Below are 19,960 nucleotides of genomic sequence, written 5' to 3' on the forward strand. Positions count from 1 at the left end.
TCCACCTCCCTAGTTAAAGCCCCGCCCCAATTTTCCTGTCTTCTGTTTCACACCACAATCACCTGCCATTCCCCAATCTAGAACTTCCCTGATTTGAGTCTCACTGCCTCTCCTGATTTCTGTGGTTACTCATGTCTAAAGATCCATAGCTAAGAATCACAGAGAAGAGAGAACATATGGCACTTGTCTTGCTGTGTCTGGATCACTTCACTCAGATATGGTCTAGTTCTACCATTTATCGTATGCATGCTGGTTTCGTTGTACTTTCCCATTGTCCATTCAGTTTTGTAGCTCACTTCCATTTCCTAGCTGTTGTGAACACAGTGGCAATGACCAAGGCTGAGCGGGTATCTGCAAGATATGATGTCCAGTCCTTTGAGCATAGGCTCCAGGGCTATTTAGCTGGTAGATTTATTGTTTAGCTCTTTGAGAACTCTCCATGCTGATTTCCAGAGTGGTTGCACCAGTTTGTAATATCTGGTGCAGCCACTCCTTGATATACTGCTTGGATATGCAAAGGGTAGAAAGAGATGTATTGGGCATATGAACAGTGCAAAAAGTCAAACGGAAGAAGCAGCTGTGTAGAATATAAAATTTATTGCAGAACTTGCAATGTGCATAAAACATCAAAAAGGCATGGAAATAAGCAAAAATGAAAAAGAATACACCTGGCTCATGAGATGTTCAGGCGCTTTTTCTTTTCTTTTTTAATTCCTTAAGCTGGTATGATCATATTCTTGTTGTCCTCCAACAATGTTTTAGGAGTTCACATCGCACCACAAGCAACTCTTTTATCTTGATTATTACACTAGTTGTAGTATTTATGATATTAAGACAGTGTAGCAATATAAGGAGAGAGGGAGAAGGAGAAGGAGGGGGAGGAGGAAGAAGAGGAGGAGGAAGAAGAAGGAGGAGGAGGGGAGGAGGAGGAAGAGGAGGAAGGAGAAGGAGGAGGAGGAGGGGAGGAGGAAGAGGAGGAGGAGGGGAGGAGGAAGAGGAGAAGAAGAAGAAGAAGAAGAAGAAGAAGAAGAAGAAGAAGAAGAAGAAGAAGAAGAAGAAGAAGAAGAAGAAGAAGAAGCACCACCACCACCACCATATGGTTAGTTGCTAGGGATTCTTCTGTTCAGTCCATGCCTGGCACAGCAGGTCATAGGTTCAGATGCTCCTCCAGCTACTTTTACTGTAAGGCTCTGCTCATATCACTTGGCTTCCTATGTTCTTGATGAATATAAAAATTAGCAAAGTACCCCTAGTCCACTGGCTAGTTCACACTGTAAAGTAACTGAGTGACACTTTCACTCACATGCTTGTCTTCTGTGACCTTGGTTAACAGAAAGCCAATGCCAAGAGGCTAATTGAGACTTGATGGGGGAAAAAAAACCAACTAAGGATGCTCCTGTAAATCTTGAGCCCCACAGCCAGCATGAGATGCTAGCCCAGATACTGCTTTCAAGACACCCAATCCAAGGAGTTGGTCTAAAGGACATCCTACCATCACTCCCAAAACAGCTACAGATGAGGGAACCCATTAGAAATGCTGGGAGTTAGAGACATGATCAAGGATGGGGTCAGAAGAAAAAGTCAATACAGTAGAGAGCCTCAGAAATGGATTCTGCCCGTGGGCTGCAGGAACTGCCTGGAGCAGAGAATTTCATAAAATTTGCACTCTGTTTTAGGCTCTTTGGGTGACAGAATGAAAGCTGGATTGGATCAGGAAGACTGGAGGCAGAGAACCAATTGCCTTGTCACTGGGAAAAAGAAGTGGACTGAGCAAAGGGTTCAGCCGCCGCTAGTAGGGTGACTCATTCCCAAAACACATCTCTGTGGCTCCAGGCCTTAACAATGCACCTTCATTCATTAACTTGTGGTATTAAAAAGGAGCCACCACCTGTTTGGGAGGCGAGCGTGTTCTTGTTTGACTTCCTGTGTTATCTACAATAGTTTCAGAAAGCCGTCCTCCCTCCATACAGCAAGTAGAGGTGTTTAACGGCTCTTGAGGCAAAGCAGAGTTTATGAACGCCTTCTGAGTGCACAGATTCAGTACTAAGCCCAAACACAATATTCCTGACCATGCCTGAGAACTGCTCGACACTGTCGAAAATGACACCATCAGCACAAATATCAGCAGCACTGTTGAAAGAGACCTCCATTGTCCCACGGGCCATTGCTCTTAGCAACGCCTCCTTATACTGTCCTCTGTCTTCCCATCTCCTGTACAGAATGGCTATGTCTTGGGGCCGATATCCTTCGTGGAACAGGCTGTGACATTTTTCTGCCACATAGCTGGCTATTTGTCCCGGTGTCAGGTTAGCCTTGATCTCACACACGCCAGGCAGAGCCTGGGCACACATTGCTTCCTCATAGGGAACCTCCTGGAACATTGCCAGAGTGTCTGGAGATCCGTTGGAGGGAGGGTTTTCTTGGATCCTCTTCATTTCATCTTTCATTACCTTAGCAATTTCCACAGCACAGTGGATCTCACTGGTGATCATTTTTCGAGGAAACTGAGCGGAAGGAGCTGGAAGGCCACTAGCACCTGGGTGCCGGGTTTGGAAAGGATCCAGAAAAAGCCAGAGGATCCCGTGGTGAAGGCGTTCCCCGCTTGCTTTTGGATGGGTGGTGCTTTTAGCCTTCTCGTACCAGTCACCATGTCTACTGCAGAAATTCTCCGTCTCATCCAGCACTATGTGTTTAACCTTTGGAAACTCTTCTCTCATGAAGGCCCTCCGGGTCACGGCTCGGCAGGTGACCTGTTGCCTATAACCAGGAAGGAGAAAACAAGGTGTCAGGCATAGAAACAAAGATAACGGGAGCTTTTCTTATTCGGAATCAGAAATAGAGCCTAATTCTCCTTTGCAGACCAATTCACTAACAGAGGAAGTACAACCAAACCACCCTGCTTCCAAGGTGCCTGACAGAACGCGAAGTTTAGAGATCGTTTGGTTAAATAAATCTTCATGTGAAATTTTACTACAAAGTAGACAGACAGTCTAGTGGTTTGTGCCTACAGTCCCATCCTCACTCAGGAGGCTGGAGATCCTGAGTCCAAGGCCAGCCGGGACTACATAATGACTGTAGGTCAATCTGGTCTATGTAACAATACTTGATCTCAAACAAACAAAAAAAGTTAGGAAATCTTCTTGTTTCTACCAGTCCAATTGTGCGGCTTGGCAGCTAAAGGAAACCTCAAAAGTCACTCATGTATGTTCCTACTTCTTTAAGCTGCCCTTCTGGAATTGGAGAAACCACCTCCTCCTCTGGGCATCTCATAATCTATACTTGCAGAAAAGGTGTGTGTCAATTCAAATTCTGTCTAAAGTAAGTTTTGTTTCTTCACCTGTCACACAGGATCAGAAAGACCTTTGAGTTTTGGTAAGGCAAGCATCGATCGCTGACTTCCTTCAAGGAACCTGAAAGGGGAGAAAGCACCACACGGCTCACCCTCTCTCGGGCCCATCTCCCTCCATGGCACACTGTCGTGTACATGTGCGCTACACAACTCTGCTTTTCAAGTTTAGTGGCTTCTTGCCTTCTCTAAGTTTGATTCAATTAATGGCACATTCACGCAGGTTTCGTGATACAGGTCCCGGCTTTTCTCTCTGTGCTTGACTCTTAACTGCATTCCTTCCCTTCTAGCACAGCCTGGTGTCTCTGGAGGGACGGCCCTGAATTTTGGCTGTCTCTATCCCTTCCTCACAGTAGGAGTTCAATGGCTATTTGTCAATTAGGGTTTTAACTGGTATATTTTTGAAATTTAGCCACAGAACTTAGTAATGTGCACGGTCCCTAGCACAGCTTCCTGCAAGATCTAGCATCTGCGTGTGTTCTAACATCTCCAGTATGCCCACACCCTGGCTCCACTCCAGTTAGATCTGCCCCTGTTTTCTGGCCTCCTTCTACCTTTGACCTTGCTGTGACCTTTGCCTAGTGGGCCATCCTCATCTCATTCACTTCTCCTTGTTTTATGTTTGCTTGCGTGATTGCTTTTGATATAGGGTCTCAGGTAGTCCAGGCTGGCCTCAAACTCTCAGTCCCCTTGTTCTGTCTCCAAAGTGCTGGGACTGCTGGCAGACACACTCTCACACCTAGCTTCCTAATGATTTAGGAGTCAAGTCTCCTTCCCTAGAGAGAAACTGCTGACCAACCTCTGGCTATGTGAGGCAGGCCTTTATCCCAATCATACAGCACTGCATTGTTTATTTTAAGGTTTTTGTTGGTTTTGTTCCCTGACATTATATTTAACACCATCTAACATAAACACTGCCCAATAAGATTTTCTTTGAATAGTTATAACCAAAGCAAAAACGTGAATTTGTCTTCCTTGGTAAATTGTACAATGTCCAACTTACTACACTGAAAGCTAGAGATATCAGTCATAATTGCACTCATATCTTTCTATGTGCAAAACAACTTAAATGTTTTTCACTGGATTTTTTATATATCTGGTGATATTTTACAAACTAAATCAAATTGAAATTGAAATAATTCCTGCTATATATAGTGACTAACTGTACAACCAAAAACACTAATTATCCAGGAAAAGGTTACTTAAAGTGAGACAAGTTCATTTCTACTTTCCTTAGATCTAAGGCTCAGGCTGTGGGAAAACGGTTCTAATTCTATATAGAGCTGCAGCTGGGCCTGGAAGTATATCCCTATAATTTCAATACTCAGGAAGCCGAGGCAGGAGGATTGAGTTTAACACCATCCTGAGCTGAGGAGAAAGACTATCTCAAAAACAAAAAATGTCATGTTTGGGACTGAACACGATAGATTCTCTATTCTAGACCTCAATCACATCTGTGGTTAACTGAAGACTGTGTGAACTTCCACAGTGAAAACGAATTGCAAAACCTTACACTCAAAACACAAATTACTTTTGTGACTCAACTGAAAGACTTTTTTTTTTTTTTGTAAAGTTTAGATGGTAAAATTCTCACATCACAAAATCCCTCAGGGAGTCATTTTCACAAACATAGAGGATCTCTTTGGGTTTGCAGTGGAACATATCCTTAATTTTCTCCACCATCTTTATGGCAAGGGCTGTCTTCCTGGTTCCTGGAAGGCAGTGGATGAACAGTTCCCGGGTTTCCCGGAGGTTCCTGGACAGTGCTCTGGCTTCCTCTTCTATGCACAGCTTGAAGAACTCGCAGCCCAACTGGTCACTCAGCACCGATCTGGAGCACAGTGAGACCAGCACTAAGCTCTGGAGCAAATCCTCCACTTCAGCGCTACTGGACAGCTTGTAGGCTCGGGGGTACACAGGGGACGGATCAGGCCTGGACCCTCTGCCAGGCAGACATATCACCCTTGGAATGACACACACTTTGCCTCTGTAGCCTCCGAGGGTTTGTAGCCGCCTCTTTAACTGAAGGGCAGTGTTCTGAGTATAGTCAGATCCTCCAAGCCAACTGGGGTCTGTTAAGACTGTATAGAGTACCAGAGGGCTGCCGACTGCTACGAGGAGAGCATCACACAGGACCTTCTCTTCTCTCGTTAAACCAATATCGCCAGCCCAGCTTCTGGAAAATATCACAATCCCATGAGAACAAGGGTGTGTCTGTGTCTTCAGTAAGTCCTCCAGTCCTTCATGGTCTGAGAACAGCTTCTTGCAGAGGCATTCTGGATGAAATTGTAGGTTTTCCTGTGTCACTGAAAATTGAAGAAATAGAAGTCATCAAAACTTTAAAAAGCACAGGGCTACTCTTGTGGTCTGGTAGGAAAGGATGGCTCTAGCTTCCGAACCATGTTTTTCCTGTTGCAAAGAGAGCACTCCCGAGGCAGCTACTAGAGGTTCTCTAGCCTGACAACTAGCTCTAAGGGAAGTTGTCAGGGAGAGGTCTACAGAGAACAGGCTCCTGGAGCCCTTTTCTGGTCCCAGATATCCACAACCTGCTGGGAAGATGCTCTTTTTTTTTTTCCTAAAGGCCTTCTGTGAGGCTTATGCTTTGGGGGAATATTCTTTTAGAATAGCAATTCTTAACCAAAAGTCTGAAGACATTTTATTATGTGCATGCATGCGTGCGCATGTCTGTCTGTCTGTCTGTCTGTCTGTCTGTCTGTCTGTCTGTGTTCAGTATATGTAGAGGTCAGAGGACAACTTCCAAAAGTAGGTTCTCTCCTTTCACTATGTAGGGCCCAGAGATTAAACTCAGGTTATACAACCAGCCATCTCACCAACCAAGACAATGACTGGAGACCTTTTTTTAAGATTTATTTTATTTATATGAGTACACAGAAGAGGGTATCAGATTCCATTACAGATGGTTGTGAGCCACCAGGTGGTTGCTGGGAATTGAACTCAGGACCTCTGGAAGAGCAGTCAGTGCTCTTAACCACTGAGCCATCTCTCCAGCCCGTCTGGAGATCTTTTTGATTTTTACAACTACAAGGTGGCTACTGGCATCTGATGAGTAGAAGCCAGGGATACAGCCAGGCAGTGTATAATTGGCAAAGCTCTCCTTCTGTGATGTGATTCCAACGTTAGTCGTGCTGAAACTGAAGAAAATTTGCTTTAGCCTGTGTATGTGTAACCCTCGGCTCCCTCCGTATTAAAGGGCATGGCACAGCCCTCATATGCCAGAGGCCCAAGGAACGTCAGCACCTTACCTTTTGAAGAATAAAAGGCATGGGTGGTTAGAATTCAATGCATTTGGAACTGTAATAAAGATTGAGGACTAGGATTTAAGACTCTCTCTCTCTCTCTCTCTCTCTCTCTCTCTCTCTCTCTGTGTGTGTGTGTGTGTGTGTGTGTGTGTGTGCGCGCGCGCGCATGTGCGCACTTGTAGGACCATTATGTCTGCTAAGTCTTACATTCTCTAAGAAACAAGATTTGGATGATTACAGGCTGCTCTTCATTCCTCCCAGCTTCATCATTGTTTCCAATGCTCAGCATCGTACTCAGGACCTGGTCCATGCTCTACCACTGAACTACGCTCTATTTCATAAAATGGTCTCCTCAGCTGAAACGAAGAGGGAGATCCTGGGCTGGGTGACACAGTGAGATCCTGTCTTAAAAAATAAAAAACAAGCAAAACCCCAAACAGAGATGCGTGTACCTGGAAAGAAACGGCGCTGCAGGGTCTCCTTATGTTCCAGGACTTTAGTGAGATACGCTGGCCTTCCCGGTGCAGACAAAGCTGGTGACATCGGGTGAGCACTGTCAGCGGTTGTGGGAAAGCCGGAGGGATCTAAACAAGCATACAGAAAGTGGGAAAACACAAAAGTGGAAGAACTCTGCGATCGCTCTTTCTACAGGCGACAGGTGTGTAGTCCTGCACCACCACACATGGCTGTGCGTGGCAGGAAAGGACGCCTCGAATTGCTCTGTGGGCTCAAGTATTTTACCTTCCTGGGTAATTCGTTTCAAACAAGTGTCACTTCTCCTATCTCTCATGAGGTGATGATCCCTGAGTTTACTTTGAACCCTAAATGTATGTTGGATGCCGGGTTACCTGTAAGAAATAAGGGAAGGGCGGGGTGTTGTTGGCACATGCCTTTAATCCCGGGGAGGCAGAGGCAGCACCTACAGGAGGGATGGAGAAGAGGAGAATGCCTTGGGGGCTGTAAGCAGCCCTGTGGCCAAAGAGGGCAGCCCAGGCTGTAAGGATGGCTACAGGTGACTGTAGTCTCCATTCAAGGTAAGATGGAATTGAAAGGGGGTGGATCTTGCTGGGAAAACAGAGGAAATAGATCAAACAAATTTAGGACGAGCCAAAGGATGATGCATGAAGTCTGTAATGACTGATGTCATTGGGAGCATCTGATCCTGCAGGCAAGTCGGTGAGCTTATTGTGAGTATTATCGGCTGACTGACTAGACATCACCAAGGCTGACTCCAAACAAGATGTAAAACCACCAGCGGCTCTCTTCCCTTGGAGTGGTCCCCTACCCCAGAGTATCTGCTTTTGCCTCATTCCCTGTGTTGTGAGGCCTCAGGGCTGACAGTTTAAAATATTTGCTCCTAGATTTACTGAAATGGTCTAGATTTGTCACACACACACACACACACACACACACACACACACACACACACACACACGCATACACAGTTTCCCTGGAAACACATGGTTTAGTGTCATATTTAAATGGTGTTCTCTCAAGACCGTTTTTCCAGTGAAACTATTCTATGTAGACAAGAAAAATCAACCAAATTTTGTCAACAGGGCTTTAATAGCTTAAAAAAAAAAGGAACTCACTAACTCCTGGCTAATGATATATGATATGCCCCCAAAAGACTAAAATCCATTTTTTTTAAGTTCAAAAAGATCAGATTCATAGTCTTTGGAACTAAGCATATGAGAAAAAGAACGCAGCAGTGGGAGAGTATTTATAAACAAAAACACATTTTAGGTTTTTTTTTTTGTTGTTGTTGTTGTTGTTCTTATAAAATAAACTGCGTGACGGAATACCCTGGAAAGGAAAGAAGAGGGTTGCTGCCCTCGACCTCAGCAATGCTTCCCCTCTCCTTTTACCTGACTGAATAGCCAGCATCATCTCCACCCATTGTTGAGCCTTCAGCCTCGTAACAATATTGTTCTCCATGATCCAGGAATCTGGGTCCTCTGCAAACACGACACAACAGAAGGGCTCTACTTGAACCACACAGACAAAACCATACAGGGCCTCTCTTTGGTAAACTTTCAAAATTTTGGTTGTGAAATTCACCCTGGGCTTCTCACGACAGAAGTGGTATGTGGGTAGCTTTTCTATGCAGTTTTTGATTTCTGTTTTTAGTGAGTCAGGGTTCACTTTTTCTTTCATACATCCAAACACTTCTTTGCTCTTATCATCGACCCCAATAATTATGTATCCCCCCTGAGTGTTGGCAAATGCAGAAACATAATGAGCCAGTGTCTCTTTGATCCGAGGGACAATCTTTTTGGTGGTAAACCTTTTAAACTCAACATGTGTTGACTCCGTGAAGCTAAGCTTCTCCTTATAATTGAGTTTATCTTTTTTAAAAAATTCCAAGGCACACATCTTAATATCTTCTTCTTCCTGAATGGTTCTGTTGAGGATGTGGTCTTGAGAATGTAACTTAGGGATACCTCTTTGGGCTCTAGACTCTTTCTCCCGAAGAAGCTCTAGGGCACTGCTGGCACACAAGTTGATGGCGGAGGTCACATCTCTCTGATATATATTGGAGCGTAAGCTGCAAATCTTCAGTGGAAGGCTGGAGGCATCTGGGCTCCATGACTTCACAAAAATCAGGAAGTCGTGGTCCTGTTGCATGTAGTCCAGGTGCTTCTGTGAACCCGATGGGAGGAGCTTTTGAAAGGAAGTTTCCAAATCCTGCCCCAGCCCATGGCATCGGTAACTGTAGCCTTTGTCATCGATCTTGGCTTTGATCACACCTCCCCCAGAATTCAGCAATGCACATACAGCCTGGACAATACTCGAGTTCTCGTGCCTTTTCAAACAACTGTTGGTCATCTCCTTCCTGTTCTCTTCTCCCAACGTCACTTTGCCCAGATTCACGGTGATCTCTGCATAGGGCATTTTCTGCACTGACAACGATAACAGAAAGACGTCCCTAGAATTAACTAGGACAGAGATGTTTTGGTATTAGTGAGAAGTTCAGAGAGCAAAATATTTTCTTCAAGGATATACATTTTTGGAGTTGCGTTTTAACGTTGGACATTATCTTTTAAGAGATATGCAGGTGGCAGCAGGAACTGACCCTCCAGCCTTCCCCATGCCGGGCAAGCGCTCTTCCACTAAGTCACATTCTCAGCCTTCTCCCTGCTCACTGTTTTCAGGAGCTGGGATTGGGGGCTTTTCCCAGGGGCCCCAGCTTTGGAAGTAATCTTTGCTAGTATTGTTTTTGAACAATCTTGCCAAACGGACTTTTCAACAAGAAGAGTCATAGGTTAAAACAGGAACACAATGGTTTCCATAATGGAAAAAATAAATAAATTACTGAAGATTCCATCCCATTTCCACTTAACGTTGGGAAGCACCAACACTGAGTCCAAATATAAAAGGGAGGAGGCGGGGGGTTAGCACAGGAGCTGAGTGAATTGTTAAAGAATGTGCAGAACTAGAAGCTTACATCAGTGACTTGATTCAAAATTCGAAGGGCTAAGAAAAGTGGTGGAAAACAAAGGAAGTGGAATTTGGGTTCGTGTATCGTACGACTTGCTATGAAAATAAACATCAAGCTGGGCATGGTAGGCCAAGCCTATAATCCTGGCACTTAGGAGGCTGAGGCAGGAGGATCAAGACTTTGAGACCAGATATATGGGTACATATCTGTAATCCCCACACTCAGGGGGTGGAGGCCAGAGGATCAGCAGCTCCAAGACATCCTTGGCTATAGTAAGTTCAGTGCCGGCCTTGACTACACGAGATCCTGTCTCAGATAAGCAAACAAAACAAAGTATATAAACTCAGACAAATCTGACATTTCATGTGCTGTTTTTATACAGATTAAAAGACGGTATTCTACTCTTAGAAGAACGCAATCGATAACCAAATGCAGACATTGTGTCAGCTCTTCTCGCACCTTCTGCATTCACAGACTGTGTGAATTAGTCACAGACTCCCTGATGTGAGGCAGGAACTTGCCTTCCTTTCTAGTTTTCCCTGATACTATAGAGTCTCTAAGATTTGTAAAAGAGCCTAAGCCTTTGGGGCCTGTTTGATAAAGTGTGACCAACCTTTTCTTTTTTTTTAAAAAAAAAGATTTATTTATTTATTATATACGAGTACACTGTCCCTGTCTTCAGACACACCAGAAGAGGGCATCGGATCTCATTATAGATGGTTGTGAGCCACCATGTGGTTGCTGGGAATTGAACTCAGGACCCCTGGAAGAGCAGTCTGAGCTCTTGAACACTGAGCTATCTCTCCAACCCCAACCTTTTGTTTTAAGACTAGAGAACAGCCATCTGAGATGAAACTAATTCCGAAGGATCTCCTTTAACTGTTGATTAACTGCAAAACAGAACAACTTGCTTATTAACTGAAGCTAACAACCGTCTTCTGTTGGGAAAGAGGACCCATATGCTGTCTGCACACAGAAGCCCTGCAGAGGTTGTTTGCAGTGAGAGGAGCTTGCACCCTGACCTGTCACCAGCTTCCTCTTTGGTAACCTTCCTTCAAGCATGCTAGAATCACCTGGGTGACTGGTTCTTGGTTTGCCAGCATCTTCCATGGATACACATACATGTGCTGTTTGGTGGCTCCTTAGGGAAAGTTCCCTGTGTTACCTGCCCCGAGCCCCACCCCCTCTCTAATTCATGGTCTTTCTTTGTTGTTTAATCCTGGTCTTTCTTTGCTGTTTTACATACAGGGTTTTTCTGTGTGGCCCAGGCTGTCCTGGAACTAGCTCTATAGGCCAGGCTCAACTGAACTCACAGTTCCACCTGTCTCTGCCTCCCAAGTGCTGGTGGTGTGCCACCAATGCCCAGCTTAGAAGGGATTGTAGAAGCCTTCTTAATGCAAGTATCTTGCTGCCTCTTTGCAATACTCTCACGTCCCAAAACCTTCCTACGGAACCCTTTGGCTCCCTCCAGCAACTAGTGATCTTCCGAAGCAATTCCATTCCATGATCTGGAGCTCTGTTAGAAATGGCTTCTTCCTTTCTGTTTGCTTACCTGATGACTTTCATTGGTGGAATTTAGACCACAAATCTAAGTGACTTTGGGCTAGCACAGTGCATAGTCTCATGGCTCCCAAGTCTCATTGATATTACTGGGATGCTTATAACTGCTATGAGATGACAGTGTTCCAAGCATCTAGGTCCAGCATCCTTTCCACAAGTTTGGGAATGCCTCACTCATCTTCCTTAACAAATTTCTCCTTACTGTTATATACACCCAACCCTTCATACTCTCCAACTTGAACGGTGCTCAAAATAGTGATGAAATTTAGAAAAACGATTCTTTACCTGGTGCTCTTGTTCCCTCTGGGTGCTTCAGCTCCTCATCTGGCTCTGGGTGGGATGTTTGTCCTCTGTTGCGGGCCCTGCTGCCCTGTGATATCTGCCTGGGAGGAACAGGAACTCTGCCAGACTCCCTTAGCCTTCATAACTTTGACCCACTGAGGAAGGCTGATAAGGACTCAAGAAGAGTCTATGTCACGGTTGATTAGCAAACTAGGGCCTCAGGGAATGAATCAGGTCCCTGGAGTGAGGAAACATGGGGTTTTTAAGTGAGTAGCCAGAGTTCAGTTTCCATCTTCTCAAAGGGGTGACCATCCCTTCCACACAGAACACAAGCATCTCTTTGTTGGTTAAATTTATTTGCAAAGCTCTACTCTCGTTTTATTTTATTTTTTTGAAACAGGGTCTCACTACACAGCCCTGGATAGCCCAGAACTCTATGTAGACCAGGCTGGCCTCAGACTCACAGAGATTTCCCTTGCCACTGTTTCCAGAGTGCTGGAATTAAAGGTTAAGCTGTACTCATTTTAAATTACTATTCTGTAATGTTCATTGTGAGCGATGTTAGTTTACTTCATTAACCTCCAAGATTCTTGATGTATTTAATTTACTTTTATCTTTTCCTATTTAAAATAAATATTTTTAAAGTTTTAATACAAGTATATATTATACGTTGGACATATTTGCTCCTTCTCCCTAGCTGCTTTTTTCTTGCCCCTCTACCTTCCTGATAATTCCCCTTTGTTGCCCTAGAGAGCTTTATTTCTACTTTCATATCATATATACGTAACTGATTTTATATATTTATATATAACTTAGGAACCAGGAATGAGAGAAAACATACAATATTTGTCTGAGACTGGCTTAATTTGCTTAATAGGATCATCTCCAATTGTATCTATTTTCCTGAAAATTACATAATGTTCTTTATGAACCAAAAAATTCCACTGCATCTATACACTATATTTTCTTTTTAATTTTTAATTAAAATATAACTATGTCATTTCCCCCTTCCCTTTTGCCTTCCAACTTTTCCCATGTTACCTGTCCCTTGCTCTCTCTCAAATTCATGGCCTTTCTTTGTTTACATACACACACCCTTAAATACATAAACACAACCTGCTTGGTCCATATGATGTTACTTATACATATATGATTTCAGCTCTGACCACTTGGTATTGGATAACTAATTCGTGAGCTCTTTGCTGGAGAAGACTATTTCTCTGGCTTTCAGTAGTTCTTAGTTGTCTGTAGTTCCTTGTCTATGATTGAGGCCCCATGAGATTTCCCCTCCCATGTTAGCATGTCTGTCCCTGTTGTCCTTGTCCATGCAACATGTTGGTGAGACTTCATAGACAAAGTTTCTCTTACATTTCTGGGAGATGCAATCTTACCTCAAACTCCCACTCTACTGATTCTTACAGTCTTTCTGCCCCATCTCTACTGCTATGACCCCTGGGCCTTAGCTGCGGGAGTTGTATCGTAGATGTAGCAGTTGAAGCTGGGCATCACATGGTTGATTGTTCTCTGCAGATCGATTGATTGTGGTTTGCTGTAATGATCTCCATCTGTTGCAAGGAGACACTTCTCTGACAAGTGACACCTCTGCTTCTCTGTGGCTATAAGGATAAATACTTAGAATGTAGTTAGGAATTATGCTGGTTTAATAAAGTGGCAGTTGTAGGTTCTCCCCCAAGTTCAGTGAATTCACTTGCCTTATGTAGTTGGCTAAGTTTCTGGCAACAGGTATAGTTTCTCCTTTGATTTCAGCCTGGTGGAACTGCTGTTGAACTTCTTGCTATTAAAAAAAAAAGAGGGGAGGAGCTGGAGAGATAGCTCAGCAGTTAAGAGCACTTGACTGATCTTCTAAAGGACCTGGGTTCGATTCCCAGCACCCACACGGTGGATCACGACTGTCTGTAACTCCAGTTCCAGGGGTTCTAACAACCTCACACAGACTTACATGAAGGCAAAACACCAATGTGCATAAAATAAAATAAGTCATTCTTTTATATCCAACATGTGTTTATTGGGAAGGTTCCCACTCATCTTGAATCTTTCAGTGCTGCTTCCTCCTGAAGGAGCAGCCTTCTGTCAGCCTTGCTTGTCCACCTGTAGGCTGACAGAGTACAGTGGAGCAGCCAACACACAAGACTACCGTCTGTGCATGGCTAAAGTCCGTGGTGATTTTATAGCATCCTGTGCATTTCACATCCAAAAAGTAGGAATTGGGGCTCTGCACCAGGCGTTTTTTCTTGGGTTTCCTCTTCCCCTCTTCTGGAGAGGGATGAAGGAGATCCTTTGCGAGAGGCATGTTCTCATAGGGAGGTCATCACTGCCGGGAAGGAAAATAAGTCATTTTTAAAAGTGAAAAGAAATCAAGAAAGAAAAACTATTGGGACTGGAGATATATGTCTTAGTGGTTGGGAGTACTTGATCTTTCAGTCCTTGAACCAGTTCCCAGAGCCCACCCACTTGGTGGCTCACCAGTATCCATAACTCTAGTTCTAGGGAAATTCAATACCTTCTTCTGACCTCCTCAGACACCATATATGAACACGATGCACAGACATTCATGTAGCCAAAAAGAGAAAAATAATCCCATACACATACAATAAAAATAAATCTTTTAGGGGAGGTGGGGAGGGAAAATCTTCTAAATAAAAATACCCCCCACATTTTTTTTTTGTCATTTAAACCACTAGGTCTGTGGAAATTTGTGATGACAAACACAGGAAAATAAACCACATCCCTAAATCAAGGCAGTAAAGCAGGGGTGCACACCTATAATAGCAACGCTTAGACGGTGGAGTCAGGGTCGAAACCAGCTGCAGCTATGCAGTGGGTTGAACGAGAATGGCCCCTATAGACTCATAGATTTAAATACTGGGTCCCCAGCTGCAGAAACTGTTTGGAAAGGATTAGGAGGTATGGCTTTCTTGGCGGAGGGATCACTGGGACGGCCTTCGAGGTTTCAAAAGACTCCGACCATTCCCACTTAGCTCTCTTTGCCTCCTGCTTGTGGATAGGGATGTAAGCTCTCAGCTACTGCCCCAGCACCAGGCCTGCCTGCCTGTCTGTTCTCCAGGCTCTATACCATGATGGTCGTAGTCTCGTCCTCTGAAAATGTTAGCCCCCAGTACATTATTACTTATACAGGTCGCGTTAGTTATGATGTTCTTTCACCCAATAGAAAAAAGTAACTAAGACGGGCTACAGGAGACCATCTGAAAAACAAACATAAAAATTGAACTCAGTGAACAAAATGGTGTCTCTGCTCCAATTCATTCTGAGGAAATGGCATTCTTTTTTTTTTTTTTTTTTTTTCCGGAGCTGGGGACCGAACCCAGGGCCTTGCGCTTGCTAGGCAAGCGCTCTACCACTGAGCTAAATCCCCAACCCTGGAAATGGCATTCTTAAGTAGGTCTCTAGGCACACTTTTACTATACCATTGTTATGGCTCTTAGCCTGAGACTGCTACTTCTGATTGCTGATTACTCTGTGCCCAGGTTTGCCTGAATGGAGTTTCCAAGGGAGGTAGCAGAGACGATACCACGGCACGTGATCATCCCAGCAACGTAGTAAGGTCTGCTCTCAGCTTGAATAGGAACTTCTTTTACTCACTTCACTTATGAATTCAATCTCACCCCGTCCTACATCAACCAATCTCAATTCCCAGTCTCACCTTCACACTGAAAGACCGACCACTCTCACTTACCTCTAGTGAGGTAAAAATGGCCACTTTTTACTGGATATGTGTTTACTAGGTGCTAGGGGCTGCCCTGGGAACTCTCTCTATAGATCATTCAGAGGTTGAGATTATACAATGGGAAACCAGGGACTTAAAACCAGGTTTGTCTAATTCAAATGATTCAACAAAAATGCTGGGTGGTGTGAGAGCTTTAAACATCAGAAGTCTTCTTCAGTTTCTTCTTTTCCTTTCTATTAACAGGAAAAACACGGTTTGGGTATGGTTGCTGGGAACTGCATGGGTTATTTTTTGTTTGTTTTAGATTTATTTCACCTTCACTGTCTTCAGACACACCAGAAGAGGGCATCAGATTCCATTACAGAAGGTTGCTGGGATTTGAACTCAGGACCTCTGGAAGAGCAGTCAGTGCTCTTAACCACTGAGTCATCTTTCCAGACGCCCATTTTTGCAGTTTTTACTGCTACTTTTTTATGCTGGATGACGTTTATATTAATGGGTCTTTGTTTCTAAAGTCCACAGAATTTTGAGAAGCACCTCAACAACTATGATTTTTAGCTTTGCCAACATTTGGAAAACTACATTTTTCAGCTAATTCATCTTGAGCTTTAATAATTTTCTCAATCTTTCTCTCTCCCCAGGGTCTCTCTCTATACTTCTGACTGTCCTGGAGCTCCTATTAGATCAGGGTGGCCTCAAATTCACAGACATGCTTCTGTCTCCTAAGTAGTGGGATCAAAGGCGTGCACCACCACGCCAAGGAGGGAATCTAATTCTTAAGTCTCTTCAAGACCTAAATGAAATGTCTCTTCTCCCAGGAAATTGTCTGTGCTATTCATGACAATTTGATATTTAGCTACGCTTTTAATTATTTAGAATATCTAACACCAGGGTTTGATTACTGGCACCACAACCACCTGTAACTCCAGTTCCAAGAGATCCGACGCCTGTTTCTGACTTATGTGGGCTCTCCATTGGCATGATGCAGACATGAATGCGGGCAAAACATGCATGTATAATCATACATCTTTTTTAAAATTCTTTTTTAAAAATGTTCAAGATAGGAGTCTCCCTTCTCTCCCCATTCTCCATCGAAGCAATTGTAAAATCACTATGCTTAACAGTCGCCCGGAGTCCCGTGAGTAAAGAATCGTAGGAAGAAGGGAAACAGCATCGTTTGCTGAGCAGAAAACATAGGCCTAAATCGCAGAACACAGACCAGGGCACCTAGAAGCTCGGAGGAAACAGCCTCCTCCTTCTGGCCAGCTCCACCCCTGGCTTTCATATCACCTTCTGATTGGCTGCTCTTCATGCAGGCCCCGCCTTACAGTTGCCACGTGAAGCTCTGGCTGTCGCGGGATTGGCTGACTGGCGCGCGCGGGGCTGTGGGATGCAGGCCCGGAGAGGCGAAGGGAAGAGGGTGCGGGATGCCCGTGGCCCCCGATCTCGGTGTCCTAGTGCTGGGTTGTGCCATCCTCTGCAACCCCAATTGTCCCGGTCCAAGTCTTAGGAATGAAGAGTCCAGGTTGGAAGCGATTCAAGCCCCGATTCCGTCCTCTTTCCCTACCAAGGATGGCTTCAGGCCCCCGAAGTTGGTGGGTTTGGACTTCTCTTTTTTTTGCCTTGAGAACCTGTGTGTTAGTGCTCACTGGCCTGCAAAGGAATCTGTACAGAGCGCCATGAACTAGAGGATGGAGAATGAGTGCTTGGAGATGCCTGAGGTACGGTCCTTACCCGCGTGGCATGTGGAGGTAAGCTGGCGCTATAAATTGTGCTGATGCATTTCTAATCTAAGGCCATGCGGCTTAGGCTTACTGATGTGATTTATTGTACCCCTATGTTCCAGGCTGGTAACGCTCTGTCCCAGTTTCTAGGAGCCCAGTGAGGTAGGTCTGGTGGGAGAGTTGGGTGGAAACTCGTGAACCGGTGCATAGTTGGCACGTGATGATTGCTGTGAGGGAAGGGAGTGCTGTGGAGGTTAGAGACTAAGGTAGTTCAGGGTATTTGACAGAAGAAGTGACATTTGAGTAGCTCCAAAAGTGTACACAGGCTTTCTCCCATTGAGACAAGCGAGGAAAGAAGTTTCATGGGGAGTGTACAGAGGCCGAGGACTAGGAAATGTACCTGCTGGGCATAGCAGGGAGCGTGGGTTCAGTTACCACGTCTGTCTGGATCTTTAAGTGGAATTGGTTTTACAAATTTTGCTTCCATAATTCAGAGGAAGGGCAGAGGCTTTCTTTGGGATTAACTGAGATTAGCCTTCAAAGCGTTTCTATAGGGTAGGGCAACACAGGCTCTAATAGTAGATTTGAGAACTTTAATAGTAAGATTCGTAAATGGGTTGGTTTGGATTTTTTTTTTTTTGTTTTGTTTTTAAGACAGGGTCTGTGTAGGTAGCTCACGGTGACCTCAAACTCAGGGTTCTTCTGCCTCAGCCTCCCAAAGCAATAGGATTGATTACTGGTGCGCCCACCACTACAACTGGCTTGATTTTTGTTGTTTTGGAGGTTATTTTGTTGTCGCGGTGGTCGTTCTGGGAATTGACCTAAGGTTTCATTCATGCTTTTGAAATCCCTTGAGTAGAAAGCAAAGGAATTTGTATATTATTTCTTGGGCCACGGGGAGAAATTGAGTGCTTGTAGTGGCTGAATCACACTTTTATAGGTTTAAAGTCAACATATATATGTGGGGGGGGGCAGGGAAAGCAGAGGCAGGAGACCCATTGAATCAGTATTGTGAAACAGATGAGCTTTAAGTCAGTTATTGGCCCTCTGCAAGAGCAGCCAGTGCTCTGAACTACTGAGCCATCTCTCCAGTGTCTGTAGCTGCTCCTGTTAGTAAAGGGCGGGAGTTGAGAAGTTAGAGGTGGAAAAATAGAAACCTGGCATTCAGACCACACAGTTCTCTTCCTAATTCTGCTATTAGTTGGTATAGAGCTTTAGCAGACCCTAGCCTCTCAGAGTTTTTGACTGAAATTAGAAGATTCTGATAGAAAAGACTTAATTATGTATAGCTTTCTTTGTTCACTGTACATTTTCCTGTGTTGCTCAGAACTCTTAACTCCTTGGCTCAAGTCACCCTTGTCTTACCCTCTGCAGTAGCTGGAACTGGAAGCATGAGTCACTGTACCACACATTGTGACTTTATTTTTTTTAATCTTCGTTGGCAGTTGAATTCTATGTTAAATGAGTAATCATTTTGTAGGAAATTATTTTCTACAGCCACTACTTTTTTTAGGCTATATGACTCTTAACAGGTAAACCTCAGATTTTGTCGAAATAAATGGAGGTTGGACTCATTTAAATAGCAACAAAAAATTGTTGTTTTGAGACAAAACTCACAGAGGTCCTAGAGCCTCTGCCTCCCAAGTGGTGAGATTAAAGATGTGCACCACTGTACTTGACTCCAAAAACTCGGAGGGATAAACGCTTCTCTGCTCTGTGTGGTGAAAACATAGAAAAGCTCCCCTCTAAGGAAGAAAAACAAAACAAAAAACTTGTTTTAAATTTTTACTTTCGTATAGCAGTTATTTACCACATAGTGGAAAGTATTGAAACTTCGAAGTTGAAGCATCTTAGAGTGGCTTTCTGGATGTGTGAGCCTGCATTAGGTTGGTTATGAGCATAGGTGATCCTTAGGTAGCTCGGGGAGGTGGAATGATGAGCGAACCATGCAATGATGAGTGAAGTACAGTCTGACCTGGTATTGCCATTGCTTTGCTATGGCTCTGACCAGGGTGTGACCCCTTAATCTTCTCTCTGAGCTGATTCTGCTTACCACAAGGGGGTATCTGAGTCTGTGTGGATCCTGGCTTACAATGTGTAAGAGTATTTCTTTTGTATCGTTTGAATTACTGATACTTTCATGTTTTCCTTCCAGGTGAGAAAACAGGGTTGAAAACTTCACGGAGGATTCATCATTTCTGCCCTGAATTGGAATTAATTCCTTACTGACTTATTACTGTATTGAAAGTGTTTTAATTAATCAGGGTATTTGTTTAGGTAAGACCTTTGTTTTGGTAAGGTTTTATAAGAGCTTCTGAATGACCATATACTGCTCTTCTGGTATATGTGAGCTTCAATATTTTTAAATTCACAGGATGGACTATTTTACAACTTAGTAAAGTTATATCATCTTTATGGTGCCAGAGAATATGCTCTCAATTGTTAGCATGAATCACAGTATTACACCAGGCACTTGCAAATTATTTTCATTTGTCCTGCATTAATCATTTTTCAAAAGCAGTTTCTTCACTAGCCTGTGCATCCACTGTCATAAATCTTCCTAAACAAGTAATGTTGTTTTTGGCAAATGGCTATTTCATACAAGGCAGCATCTGTGTTAGAACAGGATTTTTGTTCTAA

General features: G+C 44.0%; 2 protein-coding genes and 1 non-coding gene across 5 annotated transcripts; 1 reads left to right on the top strand and 2 right to left on the bottom strand.

Annotated features, from left to right (window-relative positions):
* Positions 1 to 578: 578 nt before the first annotated feature.
* Positions 579 to 12,052, bottom strand: Slfn14 (schlafen family member 14). 3 transcript variants are annotated; one of them, XM_006247007.5, is made up of 6 exons: positions 11,894 to 12,052; positions 9,051 to 9,545; positions 8,475 to 8,564; positions 7,059 to 7,190; positions 4,941 to 5,652; positions 579 to 2,757 (listed from the first exon to the last, which is right to left on the bottom strand). In XM_006247007.5, the coding sequence occupies exons 2-6, from the start codon at positions 9,499 to 9,501 to the stop codon at positions 1,944 to 1,946; spliced, it is 2,199 nt and encodes a 732-aa protein (XP_006247069.1). In that variant the 5' UTR covers positions 9,502 to 9,545; positions 11,894 to 12,052; the 3' UTR covers positions 579 to 1,943. The 3 variants fall into 3 exon arrangements, with proteins under 3 accessions (XP_006247069.1, XP_003750921.1, XP_038943284.1); XM_003750873.6 differs by having other exon boundaries at positions 8,475 to 9,545; XM_039087356.2 differs by lacking the exons at positions 8,475 to 8,564; positions 9,051 to 9,545 and having other exon boundaries at positions 11,894 to 12,045.
* A 1,894-nt stretch (positions 12,053 to 13,946) lies between these two features.
* Positions 13,947 to 14,279, bottom strand: LOC108353425 (40S ribosomal protein S27-like). The gene has a single exon (XM_017602522.3). It carries the CDS (start codon positions 14,199 to 14,201, stop codon positions 13,947 to 13,949), a length of 255 nt encoding a protein of 84 aa, XP_017458011.1. The 5' UTR covers positions 14,202 to 14,279.
* Positions 14,280 to 19,266: 4,987 nt separating this feature from the next.
* Snord7 (small nucleolar RNA, C/D box 7) lies at positions 19,267 to 19,362 on the top strand. Its single transcript, XR_005490880.1, has one exon. It is a non-coding gene; the product is annotated as a Z30 small nucleolar RNA (small nucleolar RNA).
* Positions 19,363 to 19,960: the final 598 nt, after the last annotated feature.

This window comes from Rattus norvegicus, chromosome 10 (assembly GCF_036323735.1).
Source record: "Rattus norvegicus strain BN/NHsdMcwi chromosome 10, GRCr8, whole genome shotgun sequence".
Taxonomy (NCBI): Eukaryota; Metazoa; Chordata; class Mammalia; order Rodentia; family Muridae; genus Rattus; species Rattus norvegicus.

Excerpts from the sequence above, each read along its gene's own strand:
- Slfn14 (XM_003750873.6), bottom strand. The coding sequence starts at position 9,501 with ATGCCCTATGCAGAGATCACCGTGAATCTGGGCAAAGTGACGTTGGGA. Across the intron at positions 7,191-8,474 it reads GATGCTGGCTATTCAGTCAG|ATCCCTCCGGCTTTCCCACA; the intron begins GTAAAAGGAGAG and ends ATGCTTGTTTAG. Across the intron at positions 2,758-4,940 it reads TCCCTGAGGGATTTTGTGAT|GCAACAGGTCACCTGCCGAG; the intron begins GTGAGAATTTTA and ends TCCTGGTTATAG.
- LOC108353425 (XM_017602522.3), bottom strand. The coding sequence starts at position 14,201 with ATGCCTCTCGCAAAGGATCTCCTTCATCCCTCTCCAGAAGAGGGGAAG.